Source organism: Nycticebus coucang, chromosome 19 (assembly GCF_027406575.1).
Source record: "Nycticebus coucang isolate mNycCou1 chromosome 19, mNycCou1.pri, whole genome shotgun sequence".
In the NCBI taxonomy this organism is placed as follows: domain Eukaryota; kingdom Metazoa; phylum Chordata; class Mammalia; order Primates; family Lorisidae; genus Nycticebus; species Nycticebus coucang.
In genome coordinates, this window is record NC_069798.1 from 59398170 (window position 1) to 59418581 (window position 20412).

At 39.9% G+C, this 20412-nt stretch overlaps 1 protein-coding gene across 2 annotated transcripts; it reads left to right on the forward strand.

Annotated features, from left to right (window-relative positions):
• Window positions 1–647: 647 nt before the first annotated feature.
• Window positions 648–18445, forward strand: SERPINB2 (serpin family B member 2). Of its 2 annotated transcripts, none has more exons than XM_053571845.1 (8): window positions 648–713; window positions 4965–5141; window positions 8723–8842; window positions 10498–10626; window positions 11254–11371; window positions 14695–14837; window positions 15462–15626; window positions 15976–18445. In XM_053571845.1, exons 2-8 carry the CDS (start codon window positions 4974–4976, stop codon window positions 16384–16386), a joined length of 1254 nt encoding a protein of 417 aa, XP_053427820.1. In that variant the 5' UTR covers window positions 648–713; window positions 4965–4973; the 3' UTR covers window positions 16387–18445. The 2 variants fall into 2 exon arrangements, with proteins under 2 accessions (XP_053427820.1, XP_053427819.1); XM_053571844.1 differs by lacking the exon at window positions 648–713 and adding an exon at window positions 742–758 and having other exon boundaries at window positions 15976–18444.
• Window positions 18446–20412: the final 1967 nt, after the last annotated feature.

Genomic DNA, 20412 nt, shown 5'->3' on the forward strand with positions numbered 1-20412 from the left:
CTGGAGGGACCTGAGTACCAAGAGATGTTAAAATGTCTGAGAGTGGCTCTTAGTAAAGGATAAGATTTATGTTCTAATCAAGGGCAAATGGAGACAATTCCTTGGATGTGGCTTGTGACAGGTCATTAGGGTGGAACCCAGAATTATTTAGACAATTATAGGTTGAGAAAATGTACAACAATTTAAAATAAAGAATTTTTAAGAAAGAAAATAGGCCATTTTTTTCCTTCCTTCCCATACCCAAAAGATCACTCGAGTCTGCCTAGATTCGAAAGAGGGACGGGATTCTATTGTCTTTACATGCTGGAAAGAACCCACAGGCCTGGCTGGTCAAAAGCAGAAGGACTGTGGGGGAATTGGATACTGTGCTGGAGGAGCACAGGGATGGATGGCAGTGAAAGTCTTGAAACTGAGGCTGGCAAGGTTTAGCTAATTTTGTCAGGCGCATATAGAGATTGGCAAATTCTTAAGTTTCTGAGTGATGTCATCCTCCTTCAACTAATTTCTTCAACTATGTCTTTACAAATAAGCATTTCTTTTCTAATGATGTCTTCCTGACTAAAATGTTGAATCATTCAAAGGACAGAGGCAGAGAGAAAAAAAAAAATGCTGTGTGGGAGGAGCAGAGCTTTATAAAACCAGTCATTCCCATGTCTGAATTGTAACAACCCTCAGAGGAGCATTTCTTGTCCGACGGCTCAGAGAATAACAAGGTATTTCAGTGATTTCCACAGCCCGACGGCTCAGAGAATAACAAGGTATTTCAGTGATTTCCACAGCCATCTATATGGGAAATACAATTAAATTTTTTCTCTTCTTTTATGCTGGTACTAATATATTGAAAACTAAGTTGGGGAATGTTTGTAAAAGCTAAGTAAAAATTAAGTGTTTTCTTGTTGAGTTGTTTGTGTAATTGAAAATATTTTAATTCAAGATTTGTATTAAGTTTATAGTAAGGCTTAATTTTGAATCTCAAAAGCCAGGCAATGCCTATGCAGCCTTAACTAAAAGAAAGTCTATATTCCAGGTGTTATGTCACCATTTTTGAACAGATTAAAATATGTATATTCTAGACTAGCTACTGTTTTGATGTTGAATTTGATGGAAATAGCTAGAATCTAGAGGTTCTCAACCTGTGGGTTGCAACCCACTGGAACTGTATTAAAGGGTTGAGGCATTAGGAAGGTTGAGAACCACTGAGCTAGATTAATTAAAATATTTATATTGAAGCAACTGAAAGTAATCTCTACATTATATATTAATTAAAATGGAAAAAGGAGTCAATTGGCTAAATAACCAATGAGAAACTTGAGAAATTAAGCAGCAATTTGGGTTGGGTCATTGTAGAATAAGAATATATGTATTGAATTTAGTTCAATAATGGGTCAATTTAATGAAAGAGAAAAATCAGCCAAACTTGCTGGTGGGTTGGCTGAAGTATGGTTCAATAAATAATTTTATATCCCATAAAGAGACTTATTCATTATGAAAGTCATCAACTAAAAGATACCATTTTTAATTTTGGGGGATGTATAATTTTTGATGAGAGGTTTCCTTGCAACTATTGTTTTATCTTATTTCTAATTTATTTTTGTGGTTAATTTCAAAACATTTGTACCATATAGTTTCAAAATAAAAAAAAAATCATTTTAAAAGCCACAGGAAGCTCCAATCTAGCTTCCAGGGCCAGTGGGAAGAGGGGACCACTGTGCCCGGTGGCTCCTCCCAAGTTCTTTATCGCTTGTGCCAAGTTTCAATGGTGTCAAGTTGTGTTGCAGGAAGCAACACAGCATCAGGAATCCCCACCCTTCATATGATTCCCATTCACTCATCCCAGACATAACATTAAACATTAATTAGGACTATAATATTTGTGAGTTGAAGAGGTTGTATAACTTACTCTGGCGTTAAATAATTACAGGTGCCCCAGTTCTGGAAGGCTGTGGCATTTCATGTCACTTCATGACTTCAGTTTTGTCTCAATAGATTTTTATCCAAACACAGGCCTGGCCTTGTCTGAGAATCAGTAAATATTGCACCTATATCCTTCATAGATTTCTAAAATTAAGAACCTCTCAAAACTTTGTTGAAAATTTTTAGTAAAAACACTAGGCTTGGAATCAGAAGGCTGGAATCCAGTCTAGGCTTCCGAAATGAACTAGCTGTGCAAACTACAGCTGCATATTTTCATCTGTATAGCAGAAATTGCTGAGTTTTACTGGGTAAGTAATTACACAAGATAAACAAAAAGGGAGCTGAAGGAATTCGGTGACTGCTATCTAGACATCAATTATTATTTACATTACATTACATTAATTTATATTAAATGCAATTAATCGCACTTCGTTTAGAAAGAAAATTCAGACAATTTTTTACAAAGTAAATGCATCTGTGACAATATGATTCTGTTTGTATTAACTTTTATTTTATTTATCAGTTATCTTAAACCCCAACTTTGTATGACTAGCCCTTTCCAAATGTTTGTCTTGACACTTAAATTCTTTTTGTATCAAAGTCACTGACTTTGAAGATGGTTACAAAGAACTACATATGGAAGAAGTCTAAATTTACTTTCTTAGCTATGATCTCTCCTTCACATTTTTCAATAAGGATAGAGAAATATTTTATTTATGTTATTAATATTCAGTTTATTTCCAAACAATATTGAGATAGTTAGTTTTTAAAACCCATACAATAAGTCTAATTAGCTATAGAGGCATTTTTAAACTGCAGAAGGAAGAGGAAACAAATTTCTGAGCCATTCAAGTTAATCCAGTATCTCGGATCAAGAAAAAGAAATAGTGATTTTTTTAACTTAATAAGTATTCTAGTAGGAGTATGAACTTGATACGCTTCTCTTTTTATTTCCTTTTTGTAGCATTTCTCACATTGTCACTTACTTAAACTCTTAACCGTCACCGTGAAGGTATATATATCATGGCAGGTGAGGCAGCCTGAGACATTCAGAACAGTAAACTTTCTTTTTTTTTTTTTTGTAGAGACAGATCGCACAGTACCACCCTGGGGTAGAGTACCATGAGGTCACACGGCTCACAGCAACCTCCAACTTCTGGGCTTATGTGATTCTCTTGCCTCAGCCTCCCGAGCAGCTGGGACTACAGGCGCCTGCCACAACGCCCGGCTATTTTTTTTTGTTGCAGCTTGGCCGGGGCTACTTTCTTAGGCAGACGTAGGCTTGAATCCCTGCTCTGTTACATGTGCACTGTGTGACCTTATGGAAGTTACTTAACCTCTCAGAGCAGAAGGATACAATCTATAAAATAGAGATACTCATATCTGCCTGATCTAAAACCTATAGCAATTAAAGGAGGAAACAAGAGCAGGTGGGACAGTTTCAAGGACAAATTTTATTTAAATTTCTATATTTTTTTCTTGATAAAGTCCAATCAGGTCATATTTCAAGTGAGAAATTTTGAGACACGTTCCAGTTACTTCCTTAAAAGAGTCCACGAATCTAGGGATTACACAAGACACCCATGGGTTAGAGAAATAAGTGACAACTGATCCTGGTTAGGAAGCCGGGCTAAATGCTGTAGGCAGTCTAGATAACAAGTACAGGGCCTGCTTCATCCTGGGGGACTTCCCAAAACCACTCCCAAGTTCTGGGAAGCCACTGTCACAGGGAGGTTTCCTAAGGGATAATGAGTGTCAGCGTTGGTTGGCATATTTATATATTTTGTTAATTATAAGGTATGTTTCAAGCTATAATGAAAGCAAAATATACAGCTGGAAAGATGATCATTGCCCAGTACCAAGAGAGACACACACACACAGAGGAACACACACACACACTCGCACTCACACTCCTTGGGTGTGCCCAAGCCTCCAGCTGCATGCAGAGCCTTGGGTCTCGGCAGGTGTGTCCATTATTGATTGTCAGATGGTTGATAAGCTGGTGTACGCGTGTGTTTCATATACTAGGAGTATCCCTGCAGTCCTGCCTGGAGCTGACTTCCCACTGGGGGGACGGGGTGGCAGAAGAAGGGGGCCCTCCCAGGATTCCCAATAATGAACACCCCAGCATAGAAAGTTCTTTTGTAGCAATGCTGTGGTGTGTGCAGAGTGTGTAAGGCAGGGGCGTGGAGGCAGAGGCTGGGTGAAGTACAGACCCCCAAACAATGAGTCTGAGCCACGTCTAGAAGGGTAGGACACTTGAAAGGACATTGATCGTGTCAAGTGCAGCCAAGAAGAATGTCTGTGAACATGGCACACACTTGGAGTGTGTGTGTGTGTGTGTGTGATATTGGGTGTGCAGGATGTTTGTTGGTGCAGCAGAGAGGTTGAGAGCATGACTTTACCTGACATCAGTTCCTCTCCTGCTGCTATTTATTGTTCTTACTGTTAAATCATCGTTGTCACAGAGAGTGCCATAAAGTATCACTACTTATTATACAACTGTTCACTGTATATCAAGATTCAGGGTCTTGTACACAGTAAAAATGTAGACCTCATGTTTAAAATGATTAAGAATTTAAAGATGGGCTGGGTGCCCCTAGCTCAGTGGTTAGGGTGCCGGCCACATGCTTCAGGGCTGGTGGGTTTGAACCCTGCCTGGGCCTGCTAAACAAAATAATAATAATAGCCAGGCATTGTGGCAGGCACCTGTAGTCCCAACTACGAGGGAGGCTGAGGCAAGAGACTCGCTTGAGCCAAGAGTTTGAGGTTGTTGTGAGCTATGATGCCATGGCACTCTACTGAGGGTGACAAAGTGAAACTCTGTCTCAATTGTAAAAAAAAAAAAAGAATTTTGGCCAAGCACAGGGCCGTTTACAGCTGCACAGATCACCTGGCTATGAAATTGTCCCTGCCCTATCTCACATTGTTTCGTGAAGAGAGCCCCTCAACTCTAAGCCGGGTATGGTCTGTCCTACTCTTTGGACCTCAACTCAAAATGTTACATCATCTTTATGAGGCCAAATTTTTCTTTTTCACTTTCCTTCTAGATTGAAACTATGGAAGACCTTTATGTGGCAAATGCAATCTTTGCCCTGAATTTCTTCAAGCAGCTGGCCAGTGTGAATCCCACCCAGAACCTCTTCTTCTCTCCCTGGAGCATTTCATCTACCATGGCCATGGTCTACATGGGCGCCAGGGGCAACACGGAAGACCAGATGGCCAAGGTGAGTTTGAGTTAAAGCTCCAAATTACCATGCAAGTTCCTAACCTGAACTGTGCTCTTGTTTTATGCTCAGGACATGTTGACTAGTGGGGTCAGCAGTCATCACATGTTAATAAAACACAGTCCTTACAATACCCATTCCTCAGACGACAATCCGTGAAAGAGCCAAACCACAAAAATTCCCAACTGCAGATGCCAAAGGTATATAGGAGTTGAGTAGCTGTAAATAGTTAATAGTGACATCATACATTTTAAGAACAGAATGATCTTACTTTTCAAAGGGAGTATTTTGCACCCATTATCTCATTCAGTTTAAGACAAAGACCCTTTTACCGATGAGAACACTGGCCTTGTGCATGAAGCCTGCACTGTCGCTTCTCTTGCTCTGCCACTGGGGTGTGTTTGCTCCTTATTTCTATTGAAAAATCACTCCTATTGATGTTAAGAGTTATGTTGCAAAAAGGAGACGATGTACCAGGGCTGTGGTCACTACACTCACAGAGATGCGTGACAGGGCTGTAGCTTCAGTGGACCTCGCCATGTCATCAAGCCTGTGAGGTCATATCAACAAAACGCTGGATGTGGTGGCTCCCGCCTATCATCCCAGCACTCTAGGAGGCTGCGAGAGGTGGCTTCTTTGATCTCAGGAGTTCAAGACCAGCCTGAGTAAGAGTGAGACCCCTTCTTGACTAAAAATCGAAAAAGTAGTCACCTGTTGTGGCAGTACCTATAGTCCCAGTTATTCAGGAGGCTGAGGCAAGAGGATCGCTTGAACCCAGGAGTTTGAGGTTGCTGTGAGCTATGATGATGCCACAGCACTCTACCCAGGGCACAGAGTGAGACTGTCTCAAAACACAAAAACAGAAAACAAAAATGGAGCTTGGTGTTATGTACAGCCAGTCTTCAGAATCAGGGTGGACGAGGCGTGGAACAGCATTGCGGTGGAGTTCTGCAGCAGGGCCGCTCCCTTCCTTCCTTGGTGAATAGACACGGAGCCAGCCCAGTAACCTTTCCACTGAGGTGGGGCCTGAGCACGTCCTGAACTACACCCTGCACACTGAAACAGTTTTTGGGGTTTCATTCAGCATATTGAAAATGCTTATGATCTGTAATTTCCTAGGTCAGTGAGCTGGACGTGGTCATCATATAATTAAAATTCCTTTGCTCTCACATACACATGAGTATTCAAATCGAATGCTCTAAGCACAAGCAACACATTGTACTTCTGGTCACACCAAAATGCCACTGGCTGGTGTCTAGTTTCCCAAGAGAATCGTACCTGAGTACACACACATCCTTTCCAGGGACCCGTGGAAGGTGGGCCTCATTTGAAGTGTGAGAGAGCATTGGCCAATCTCACTGCTGAGGGACAAGAGATGAATGAATCACCCTCGGTGACAGTTTGAACGTTGAAACTTACAACAAAACTCAATTGCTCAACTCTCTGATACCAGTAGCATTTTGTAATACTCTTTCCTCTTCATTATAATTATTTTGTTTTAAAGTATAAAGATAGCAAACTGACAAGAAAACTTTAGAAAACATTCAGGTCTTTTTTTTTTTTTTTTTTAGTATAAAGGAATCAGAAGTAATATGTTTTGGGGAAAAATACTAGGAGAAATGCTCTGGGTTGTTAAAGTAAAAAATTCGATTTCGATACTAAAGGAAAATTAACTTATTGGTCACTCTGGACACAAGATAAATTTCTTGTATCTAGTAGAGTTTTAAGCCCTTGGAAGTCTGCAAGGATTTTACACAGTCATTTCTTAATAACTCTGCAGCATGTGCAGATTTTAAAATTCAAATGCTAATTAGGTTGCTTTCCAGATGATAAGAAAGAGAAGTTCCTTGACTTGGAGGAAGAAGGACAGATAGGTTGTAGGGACAGGCCTATCTGTGTCTGAGTCATGAATCTGACACTTATGAGGTGTGTAAAAACATTGAAACCTCTGCACCTCAGTTTTCTTGTCTATAAAATGGGAATGAAAATGGGAATTGTAAGGCAGTGTGAAGGTTAAAGGTAACATGTAAAGCGCTTAGTAGCCATAGCTGTAATAACAGCTAACGCTTACAGCTAGTGCATTAGCCAGGGAACTTTCTAAGAACTTATCCACGTAATACCAAATCCTATGAGGTAGGTGCTGTGATGACCACACTCATTGTGCAGATGAGGAAATCAGGTCAAGAAGAGGCCACACAGGTGCAAGGGCACTCCAGGACATAATGAATAGAAGGCCTACATCATAGGGAGCACAGATCAGTGCGAGGTCGGTGTGCCAGCAAGGGAAGTTTCTGCTAGCTCTTGTGTTTATGGAGAGGCAAAAGGCCTGTCCAGTCCAAACGGTCTCCTGGGCAGCGAGCCTGCCTCACTATTTTCTCTCTGCCCTTCCTTCACATGGACCAGGGGACCCTCACACCCCCACTTCTGCAGGGAGTTCTATCTCTTGAGTGATTTTGCAGTGATCAGAAAGGCTTCAGTGCTACCCGGAAGAATCCTGGTTAAAGAGTCACTTTGCTTAAAAGGGAGGACAACCCTTCCCAGGGTTCCAAGCTGTAGCAGGAAACAGTCTTCCTTCACGTGAGGGTGGAAGAGGGCCACATCTTTTCAGAGAAGGTGGGGCAGGACTTAGGAAGTATGACTTGAAGAAACCTAATGCCTCTCTCTCCAGCTCAGAAATTCACCAACTGGCTGGACAAGGCCACCAACCTACTCACCATGGGCCCCATGAGGAAGGGCCACAGGACCAGGGAGTCCTAAGAATGTTGGAGGTGGGGGCAGCTGGGTGGCAGGGACAGCCTGCAGGTGCCGAGACCGGGAGATGGAGCTGGATGGGGATAGTATTGGGGGGCAACCTGAGGCGGCTTCCAGAGGCCAGTCTTCACCTGTCAGCGTCTGAAACTTTTCGCTTGCTGTATAAAGAGATCAGCCCTGTAACCTGTCCCTCCTTATGAATGTTAATTTTTCTTTGTGTGTGAATGTGAAAATGTAAATATGTTAGGTGAGCTCTGTTGATATCGCGTGATCTGTTTTTAGGCCTTAGCTGACTTTGTCTTGTAGTTTTTGACTGATTAGAAGTATATTTTGGGCTCAGTACCCATAGCACAGTGGTTACGGCACTGGCCACATGCACTGAGGCTGATGGGTTTGAACTCGGCCTGGGCCAGCTAACCAACAATGACAACTGCAACAACAAAAAAATAGCTGGGCATTGTGGCAGGCGTCTGTAGTCCCAGCTACTTGGGAGGCTGAGGCAAGAGAATCACTTAAGCCCAGGAGTTTGAGATTGCTGCGAGCTGAGACGCTATGACACTCTACCGAGGGGGACATAGAGAGACTCTGACTCAAAAAAAAAGAAGTATATTTTGTATATTGGGCCACTGAAAAGACAGAAAGAGATACAGATTCCGAGTTAATCTTATTATTTTCTTCAAAATATTGGCATTTTTCTTCAAGACAATTGATGCTTGTTCCCCATACATAAAGGTGGGAACTGAGGAACCAGACACCTGATAGCCATTGCTTGTATGAAGTTTCGTAATTCAGCAGGAAAGGGTAACCACTCTCTCTGATTCTGATTGTAGGTGTTTCAGTTTGACAAAGTTGGAGTCCAGGAAGTCACCCCAGTGACCCCAGAGAACTTCACCAGTTGTGAATTCACACAGCAAATCCAGAAGGGCACGTATCCTGATGCTATTTTGCAGGTATCTGACTCATCCTCTCATATTTATTTTGTATTTTATTGCTAGAATCTTGTGTCTTAAAGTCACAGTGTCAGACTGGGAAGGAGCTTTATACAACTTACCCCATTCACAGAAAGAAAACTAAGACTCGAGGTCATTAAGAAAAATACGTATAAAGAAGGGCAGAGTCAGGGCAGACTCCAGACTTCATGACTTTTAGAACAAGGCTATTTCTAAATTCTATCATGCCCCTGTATGGCTATGTGTAATCTATTCTAAAACCATGGTGGAGACTCCCCCAAAACATGTATGGATGAAGATTTCCGCAGGCCAGAGGATAAGAAGTGACAAATAACCAAGAAATGAGGAAGGCCAGGCCCAGAGACTGTATGACAGGTCATGGATGCTCAGATATGTCTCTCTCACCATCTATCTATCTATCTATCTATCTATCTATCTATCTATCTATCTATCTATCTATCTATCTATCTCAGACAGTAATACCTGTCCTCAATACTCCATTTCCCTAAATGTCAGCTATCCAGCTAAATTATAGAAACTGGGTACAGATGTGCTCCTATTGGAAACCAACTTCTACAGTCACGCTCTTGAGGCACACTATGGAATCTCTGAAAGCTTCCTTTCTGGGATGGTGGTGCTCCATCTATCCATGACACAGGAAAGTATGGGTCAGAGGAGGCGGAGAGGCCCCTATAAGATGGAGCCCCTCTCTGGAAGCACCTGGCAGCCCATCTGGAGGGTTCTGTCCTCCACTCTAGTCCAGGCTGTGGCTGGAACCAATGCCAGTATCTGTTATGTGCTTAAAACCTGCAGGTTGAGGATTGAATTCTCATTCACCCTTGTGGTTTTCTAAGATCTCCATTTTTCACTACATGAGCCAACCCCATAAATGGGTACTTGTAGATGCTTTTTGACTTTAGATAGATCATTACTAAGGTAATATTTTCTCCCCCAGATTTATTGAGGTATAGCTGGCAAAAACATGTATATTCAAGGTGTACATCATAATTATTTGATTTACCTATACATTGTGAAATGATTATCACAGTCAAATTAACACTTTTGTCACTACAATTAGTTACCATTCATGCAGTAAGAATGCAAAATATACTTTCTTTGCAAATTTCAAGTAAAGAATGCAGTATTATTAACTGAAACCACTTTACTATACATTAGATTCCTAGAACTGATAAATATACCAAAAATTCCTTAAAGACCTTGAAGTTTAATGATCGGAAAAGAAGCTTCTCTTTCTTCTTGGCTGTTGGTTACTTCCTGCATAAATCTAACCCATAGACACAGTAAACTTTAAAACAAATTAAAATCTTTCTTAGTTGTAATGCACCATATCATTATCAAAATCACTTCCTCAAAGACTCCTCTGAAGTGCCAAAGTAAAAAGAGAATATACCTACTCGGGAGGCTGAGGCAAGAGAATCGCTTAAGCCCAGGAGTTGGAGGTTGCTGTGAGCTGTGTGAGGCCATGGCACTCTACTGAGGGCCATAAAGTGAGACTCTGTCTCTACAAAAAAAAAAAAAAGAAAATATACATTAATGCAGCATTTTATCCTTGTATTGAGAAAACATTGCTATTGTTTAAGAAATATCTTAGTAGTCCTGTGTTGTGTACCAAGAATCCTTTCTTTCTGTTCAAGGCACAAGCTAGAGATAAAGTCCATTCATCCTTCCGCTCTCTCAGCTCTGCAATCAATGCACCCACAGGGGATTATTTATTGGAAAGTGCCAATATGCTCTTTGGAGAGAAGTCTGCAAGATTCAAAGAAGTAAGTGAAACCTGTAACTGAAATGGTTGCACCCCAAGCCAGCAGTGAGGTCACTCTCAAAGTCATTCTCTCTCTTTTTTTTTTTTTTTTTTGTAGAGACAGAGTCTCACCTTATGGCCCGTGAGAGTCGGTAAGGCGCCGGCCCCATATACCGAGGGTGGCGGGCCGCCCGCCACCCTCGGTATATGGGGCCGGCGCCTTACCGACTGAGCCACAGGCGCTGCCCTCTACAAGTTTCCAATTCATACAAGCAAAGCTGGAATCCATCACCGGCTCCCAGGCTGGGCTCACATAACAGCTGTCCCTTCAGCTCTCTCCATGGGTTCTTCCTTTTCCTGTTTTAAGGAAGTAATAAATCAGGACAACGAACCCAACCATTTTCCTAAACCACTATCCCCTTAGCCAAACTTCTGTCTTCTGATTCAGTGTCTGTAATGCAAAGAGTATACAGGGGTGTGTAGTGTTAGGGCTGGGATGTGCAGAGAACTTGCAATCTGCAGTGTTTCCTCCCTCGGCACCCCCACCTCAGCCGGCCTCCACGCATACAGCCTTCCCGTAATTCCCAATTACACCATGTCCTGTTCAGTATATATTCTACTCAACTACTGGCATTGTCTTGCTTTAAAGGAATTTATGCAACTCTCTAAGAAATACTACTCTACAGAACCCCAGGCCGTTGACTTCCTAGAATGTGCAGAAGAAGGTAGAAAAAAGATTAACTCCTGGGTCAAGACTCAAACCAAAGGTAAAATCAAGAAAATACAGTATTTTTATTTTTTTTCCACTTAGAAAACTCAGAACTGTTTTTTTTAAACCATCCTTGAACTTGGATCTCATCCATTAAATATTTTCCCAGCATTAGTTATTTTGTTTAAAGTAAATTTATGTCTGTTCAGATGAGTGGTATTTTAAATTAAAAAAATAATAACTGAGACCCACTAATAGAGGACATGTTCAATACTTAAATATTCTGATTTATAACCAGAGAGGAGGCAGAGATTTTTAAACATAGGAAATATCAGTGTTGAAATGCCCGTGCTCACTCCAGACAAAAAGCAAAAAAAACCAGCTCGATCCTGGGCTTAGTAATTGGTACAAGCTGTAAAGAATATTGTCAGTAGAGAAGAAAAGAATCATAAAAGTGTTTAAATTCTCTCTTCTCTTTTTACATTCAAAGCCAATCCATTGTCAAGACCCATTGGTCCTTGGTTTTTTTCTTTTTTATTTCTTTTGGTACTTGATTATCTAAGGCACTTCTAACATTTTAATTCATGCCATTAATTCTTCCATAGACTTATGCCTTCCTCTGTATATTTTTTTTTACAAGAACTCAAACTTAATTAAATCATTCTTTCATTGTTATTAAGTTCATTCATTCAGTCAATACATTTATACATCATGTACTGTGTGTGAGGAACTGTACGTTGGGATAAAGATAAAAAATGATACACCTGCCATTACAGAAGTTAGAGTCTGGGGGTGGCATTTGATCAAACTGGCAATTACTATAGAGTAAGGTGAGTGCTGTAACAGGGAAGTGTGGGTGTCGTGTAGGAGTACGTAAGAAAGGCTTCTGACTGGAGTAAGAGATGTTTAGGTTGTGATTAGGGAGATAAGTGGGAGCTGTACTTGTTGAAGGTCTGGTGCCTACAGAGAGAGTTCTGGACAAAGAATACCGTTCGTACAGAGGTCCAGAGGTAAGAGGCCTTGACCTTTTAAGGAAACAAATGGAAGTTGGTCTGACAGGTGTGTGAGTGCTAAGTAAGGAAAGGGGATGAAACATAAAGAGGTATAGTAACACGCTTATCATGCTATTCCTACACGAAAACATTTTAGTGACCTCCTACTGTCCTCCAGGGAAGGCCTCACTCTTGACTTTGACTTCTGAGTCCTCCATTATCCAGCTGACTGCACCTGACTCCCACTGGCTCCTTGAGTCCCCACCCATACGACATACTCACCGCTACCTCCAAATTTTCCTACATGGATCCCTCAACTGCAGCTTTTAATATGACTGTCAGCCTGAGTCCGACCCCCTCTGCAAACTGTTTCCTCACCACTTCCTGACCTTTACTTTTTCTCAACTCATTTTCTGCTTTCTGAGCTTACAACTCACATTAATATTTGCCAGGTAGGCCCTTGAACTGCTATCAGATGGACGTTAGTTTGCTTTGCCTTCCCACCCAGACTATAATCTGCGGGCTACTATGTTACACTTCTCTTGTGTCCTCATAAAAATTAGCACATTTTTTTCTGACAGAAAAAATCCTTCATTCTTCTGAATGTCCAAGTAGAATTATAGGCCTTAAATAATTGTTGAATAAAAACTTATAAATGTATCTGTAAGAGGAAAAAACAGATTATTATAGTTGCAGAATTATTCAGGTATTTCACAGATTCAGAAGCTGTGAGGATTGGAAATGTCCAAGGAGGGCCCCTGTGCCAACTGACCACCCTGTGGTTGTGAACTCCCGCTGGCTCATCTACGATCCCACTGACAGTGATGGTGTCAGTGTTACCTCTTCTGATCCTTACTCTATTCCAAAATTCTTCAATTGGAAGTTTAAAGATTTTGATAATGTAATGCCAAAAAAGCTCCCCCTAAATGGATTTTCATTTAATTTTTATGTTTAAAACATTGTTTCAAGTTCTAGAGAATTCCAAAAGAATCTTTTCTGTTTATCTGAAAATAGTTGATTTTCTTTTAGTTCTTCATTTGCATCGTGGAGTTTTAAATTATTGTTCTTAAATATTGACAACTGCCACAAAGGAAGCAGGTAAAGTGAAGATGAAATCAGCAGAAGTGAAAATAAAAACAGAAACAGCAAAAATTAAAGAGAACAGAAGCTTTGCTTTCTTTAAAGAACAGTAGGGGTCATTTTCCTCTTTAAACATTGTGTTGAATGGCTGTCAATCGGTCAGTTGTACTGGGAAAATGCCAAGCAGCCTTGGGCAGTTGTTTTACGAACTTTATAAACATTTGAGAGCATTGTCTGTTTTAGCATATTATGATACTAGTTTTCTCATATGGATCACAAAATTAAATACAACATTAGTAGATCTCAATACTATCCAAAAAATTGTAACGTTTAGGTAGTATGTTGAAAGGGCACATGAAGTAGATTTATTGAAGCTGGGACCATTCGCAGAGAGTGGTGGGCTGTAGAGGAAGAATTTTTACTAGGTTATCAACATTGTTTGGGGACGTTGCTAATCTTTCTCACCACAATGTCTTTTGGCACAAAATTATACTAGTAACACCTACCTAAGAGAGTAGTTGTGAAGATTGAATAAAATAAGGTATTTTAGTGTTTGAAATACCATAGAGCAGGTACTCATTATAAGTGGACTGTTTCTTAACTTAATTAATCAATTTTAATTTTTTTAAAGATGCATTCAGATGTCATCATTTCTGAGAGCCTTCTCTGGCTCAACTCGTTCACTCCCTTCTCTGAGTTATCATAGTACTTTGTCTCATTTAGCTCAACAATACAACTTACCACAGATCGTTTCCCAGCTGACTTTGAACATCTCTTCCCGTATTCTAACCTCCTCCAGGACAATCCTTCCTTTCTCATCCCTTATATCTGCACCACTCTTTGTTTAGGTGTAGCACAGTATTTAAAACATGCTTTTGAATGAATGTGTCCAATTGCTGGACTGACTAGATCAGATCTGGAAATACTAAGTGACATATTTTGGAAAGGCACAATTATGTTCCCTAAGTGCCTCACTTTCACTTCCTTCTGAATTGAATGACTCTCAACTGCAAAACTTGGAGAAAACCATAGAAAAGGAAGTGAAAAATGTCCTTGGTGAATTTGGTAAAAAGTCTAAATTTTAGTGCATTATTTCTTAATTTTTTTTCTGGGATTTTGCAAACCTCCTTGTGCCAATTTTCACTTTATGTTCGAAATACATCTAGAGAAAGCCTTGAGCTTGAGGACCAACATCTCTGCAGTTTGACCAATTTGGACACTGAGTTTGATGGCTACTCAAAAGCTTTGATAAATCGTAATTTCATAGTTCTTTATCAGCAAACCTAAACATATGTTACATTTTCTGTAGGCAAAATCGAAAACCTGTTACCTGAAGGCTCTGTAGATGCAGAGACAAGGATGGTCCTGGTGAATACTGTCTACTTCAAAGGAAAGTGGAAAACCCCATTCGAGAAGAAACTAAAAGGCCTTTATCCCTTCCGTGTGAACTCGGTATGACATAACTAGATGCATTTTCTTAACATATATTTTAAGGCCTTTTACAAGACAGAGATAGAAAAATTAGAGACCACTCATTTATTCTCCTCCATGACTTGCTAGTGACTGGATATAACTCTATAGCTTCCTGAAAAGCAGTGTGGGTGGAGGTGAATACCATGGGCTTTAGAAGTATACACACCTGGACTCAAATGTTGGCTCTCATGCTTACCACATGTGAGCTTCCTAATCTTCCATGCGTTTTGGTTTTAGTTTGTAAAACTAGGATAACATAATTTTGAATTTAAAGTGTCGTAAGTGTTCAATGAGAATTAGCAGGCTCCCTGGCCCAGATGAGATTCTGAACAAGTGTTTATTATTGTTATTATCTATGTTATTGTTCTATTCTATTACCTATTTACTGTTTTCTATGTTAGTAAATAGTGGATGTCAACTTGAACAAGCTAGTAAGATCAGGTTACCCACTGTAAGGATATGCAAATAATTTACTTTGTTGATTTTAAAAAACTCATTCAACTCTAAAGGAGAGCCCCATTTTCTTTTGTGTCTAATTGTGAATCTCTTGGGTTGACAAGCTCTTCGAATTGACTTTCGTATTTTACTTCTTAATAATTTTAGACTCAGCGCATACCTGTACAGATGATGCTTTTGCATGAAAAGCTGAACATTGGATACATACAAGACCTAAAGGCACAGATTCTAGAACTGCCATATTTTGGAGATATGAGCATGTTCCTGTTGCTTCCAGATGAAATTGCCAATGTGTCCACAGGCTTGGAGTTGGTAAGACTTTCAAACATCACTTCTTTTAAATTTCTGGGGCTAAATGTACCTTTCATGAGATGAACATCTACAGCCTAGGAAATGGTGTGTAATTTCTCACAGAAATATGTGAATCATTTGATAGACAGTAAATATGGCATGTCTCAAAAATTCATTCAAAGTATGTCATACATGCTACCTTCTTGCAAAAGTCTGACCCATCTGTTCACTTTGTATGTCACCCACAATGTAGGAAAGTTAAAGTAACTAGTTTTTAACATTAGATTTGGAGTTGTTCTTCTCTCTTTTCTGACATTCATTGTGTTTTCTGTTTATTTTGTTTTGCTTTCTTCTTTGTTTTGATTTGCAGCTGGAAAATGAAATAACCTATGAGAAACTCAGCAAGTGGACCAGCAAGGACACGATGGTGGAAGACAATGTTGAGGTGTATATCCCCAAGTTCAAACTGTCAGAGTATTATGAACTCAAACCCATTCTGAGGAGCATGGGCGTGGATGACGCCTTCAACAAGGGCCGGGCCAATTTCTTAGGCATGTCAGAGAGAAACGACCTGTTTCTTTCTGAAGTGTTCCACCAGGCCACGGTGGACGTTAATGAGGAGGGCACCGAGGCAGCTGCTGGCACCGGGGGCATCATGACAGGGAGAACTGGTCACGGGGGCCCGCAGTTTGTGGCTGATCACCCTTTCCTATTCTTTATCATGCACAAAACAACCAAAAGCATTTTGTTTTTTGGCAGATTTTGCTTACCCCCAAACTGAAAAGCTCTGTTTGTATACATGATTTTGTAGCATGAGCTACAAGCCTCAGAATTGCTATGTCAAGTGCCAAAAGCTTAGAGACTTTTTCTACATATTTCTGTCCCTCTGAACAGCTTCTGCCACACAGAAAGGACTAGACAATCGTCAATCATAACATGACAACCTTATTAATCATTTGTTCTCCTAAAATGGGGTGATGCCTGTTTAGTTTTTCCTTAGTTTATTTTATAGCATTAATCTTTTATTTATTATTTTATATAATGATAGATTTTTTTATTATTGCTCAGCCTATTTAATGTAACTGATAAAGTTACAGAAGCAGGTGATCAGTTTATTTTCTGTATAAAGAAATGTATTTATGGATTCTTACAATGAAGCATGAGTCGGGGCCCCTCCACGCCCTTCTATAATAAATACCTGCAAGAAAGCGTTGAACATTGGGCAGACACAGTTATGCGAGTTTCTAGTGCTATGTATCATCTATGTGTACCTGTAAATTATATAAAAAGGCAAATATATAACAAATAAATATATTTGCACACAGCAACATGTTTGTTGTCATTGCATTAGGTCTGCAGATCATAAGATCTGTTATACCCTGATGCCCCAGAGTTCAGCATCATGGCTTACTTGCTGGAAGCTAGAAACAGCAGGCAGGATGAAGGACCCAAGGGCATAACTACACTCTCGCAAGAAGATCCAGGGTTCAGAGTGAATGGAATGGGGTTGTGGAAAACATTCATTAGAGCTCTCTCTATGCCTTCTCACGGCAGCAAGAGGCATAGCAATTCAGAAGGGTTGAGGTCAGAGTGAGGAAACCAGTGTCTAAACTTCAAAGATGCCAGAAAGAACCATCGAGTTCAGTGGTCCAGACACAGAATAAGGTTTCAGGCCTTGAGCATAGAGGAGAGATGGGCAGGGGGCAAGAGCAGGAAGGGAATCAGAAGGAAGCTCATTTTAAGGAGTCAGAAGGCAACTCATTTAAGGAATCAGAAGGCAACTCATTTAAGGAATCAGAAGGCAGCTCATTTAAGGAATCAGAAGGCAGCTCATTTAAGGAATCAGAAGGCAGCTCATTTTCTTTCAAATAGCACTGGATACTTCTGAGTGGGTCAGAGGCAGAGCAGAACAGTATTTAAGAACTGAAAACTAAGGTAAATCAAATATTTGGGGGCGGAGTATGGTGGGTTTCTGGAAAGGTACCACACTCTGGAACACAGTCAGAAGGAAACCTGACTGACCAGAGCATGATGGCAAAGAAATCTTAGGAGCTGACTATCTGCCTCCAGATCCCGGTTCTGACACTTACAGGTGGTCTAACCATAGGCCAAGTATGATGCTTCTTTTGCTTCAATTTTCTTTCAGTGTAAACTAGAGAAAATATTTCTCTTGTCATAAGGTTACTATCATGATTAAATGAGTTTGTACGTATGGAGCAATTAAAAGAATATTTAGCATATATGGTGTTTAATAAATACTAGTAATTATGTCCTTATATTTGTCAGTAATAAAACTGTTTCACTGTCAGCTGATCCATATTTCACTCTTATTGAGTAGAGTGGGGTATAGAATTCCAGGTTCACAGAACTCTTCAGTACTTTAGGCATAGAATTCTATTATCTTTTGACACTCAAAGTTGCTGATGGGAAACTTGAAATCAAGATAATTATTTTTCCTAATAATTTTTAATAATTAAAAAACTATCAACCTTTCTTTTTTTCTTGATTATGTTTTTTCACATTTTATTGCCTTAAGTGTATTTTTGTGTTTTTAAAAAATATACCCTGTTCATTAGCAATTTTTTCCACCTGGAGACTTATATTTTGCTTCAGTTCTTGGAAACTTTCAGTCATTGCTATGGCCTTAATGTTTGACTCTCCTCAAAATTCATATACTAAAACGCCAATCTCCAATGTGATGGGACTTAGAGATGGGGTCTTAGGGAAGTAATTAGAGTTATGTGAGGTCATGAGGGTAAAACCCCTGTGATGGGATTAGTGCCCTTATGAGGAGCTGAAGACGCCAGGTCTTTTTATTTCTGCCATGTGAAAAAGGCAGCCATTTGTGAACCAGGGAGAGGGCCCCCACTAGAACCCAACTGTGACATTTCCAGTCTCCAGAACTGTGATGAATAAATGTTGTTTAAGCTGACTGTTACAGCTGACTAAGGCAGCAATCATCTACCCCCCGCCCACGCTGCCTCTATTCTCTTCTTCTGGATTCCCATTAGAATAATATCAGTGTAACCTGGGGCTGTTCTCTCTGCTTCTTAACTTGTTTGAATACCTAATAAATTCACATGGTCCTAATACTAAAGATTATCAAAAAGACTAGTGCAAAACCTCTTTGTCCCACTCCTGTTCCCTATTCATTTAGTTCCTATTCATACATCTTTACTAGTAATATATGAACAATTGATATGCACATACACATATACATATGCACACATACATATATACACACACATACATACATAGGTCAGGCCATAAATAAAAATAACAAACAAAATTGTTATAAATGCTATGTTACTAACTTAGGGTATAATTGTACCTTTGTCTTCTCTAATCCCCCAACAGGCAACAAAATAATTTACAATAACCATAATTTTATTGCTGTAGGTAATATATCTATCTGCAGGAGTCTTAATTAAGAAGAAATAGGAAAGGATTCTAGAATAGAGATTAAGAGAAAAATAAGTAAAACTTCATAGCTGACTTTAAAGAAGATGAAACAATTTCTTACCTGCTCAGCCGAATTTACACTGATGCGTTTACTATCATAAAGCAGCCATTGAAAATCTTCCTTTTGTGCAGTGATGCAGCTCTAGCCTTGCTCCGGTCCACTGCTATCAGTCAAGGTGAACAGTCCTACCTGGAGCCTCCATATGACAATTTCGTCTAGTGATAGTCCTGGGGACAACCACGGATGACCACATCGGCTCAGCAGAAGTCAGGAAGGCATCCTGGAATTTCCTAGCACACGTTTCATTTCTTTGAAAATTCCAGAGTAACATTCTGCTCTGGTTTCCACACCAACATTCAAGTATGAAACCCTGAACCAGCTTGCCAGAAGATACGTGCACCTCTGTGAAGAGAAAGAGAGGCACTACATAAAGAAAAATATACCAAATACAACATTAATAGAAGCTCCTCCTTTCCCTTAATCCCTTGGATTTTTCCCCCACTGGTGTTCATCTTTCTCCTCTCTCCCCTCACCATTCCTCCATACACATGCGAATGAAACAACTGACCTATCATTTCTCCTTCACAACACATAAGGAGGAAAGATTCATAAGGGAAAAAAAAGAACTAGAAAATGCTAAACTAACATTCCACACAATAACTGTGTCTAAAACCTTGATCCACAAAAACACAGACCATATGATTCTTTCAGTCGATGCAGAAAAGATTTTTGATAATATCCAGCATCATTTCATGATACAAACACTGAAGGAAACAGGCTTAGGTGGGACATTTCTTAAACTGATAGAGGCCATCTACAGCAAACCCACAGCCAATGTCTTAGTGAATGGAGTAAAACTGAAAGGATTTCCACTCAGATGTGGAAATAGACAAGGATGCCCACTGTTACCACTGCTATTCAACATAAAATTGGAAGTCCGAACCTTCACAATCAGGCAAGAAAAGGAGATCCAGGGCATTCAAATAGGGACAGAAGAGGTTAAACTCTAGGTCTTTGCAGATGACATGATCTTATACCTGGAAAACCTCAGGGACTCAACTACAAAGCTCTTAGTAGTGATCAAGGAATATAGCACTGTCTCAGGATACAAAATCAATGTGTACAAATCCAGCATATTGTATATGCTGACAATAGTTAAGCTGAGAATAAAATAAGAGACTCTATTCCTTTTACTATAAAAGGCACTACTATAGTGACAAAGAAAAATGATATACCTGTGAATATATCTAACAAAGGATGTGAAAGATCTCTATAAAGAGAAACCCTGATAAAGGAAATAGCAGAAGATTTTAACAAATGGAAAAACATATCATGCACATGGCT

What these genes read in the sequence shown, in the direction of transcription:
- SERPINB2 (XM_053571845.1), top strand. Translation starts at nt 4,974, where the DNA reads ATGGAAGACCTTTATGTGGCAAATGCAATCTTTGCCCTGAATTTCTTC. An exon ending in ATCCCTTCCGTGTGAACTCG is followed by an intron (nt 14,838 to 15,461) that starts GTATGACATAAC and finishes TAATAATTTTAG; the next exon opens with ACTCAGCGCATACCTGTACA. An exon ending in TGTCCACAGGCTTGGAGTTG is followed by an intron (nt 15,627 to 15,975) that starts GTAAGACTTTCA and finishes TTTGATTTGCAG; the next exon opens with CTGGAAAATGAAATAACCTA.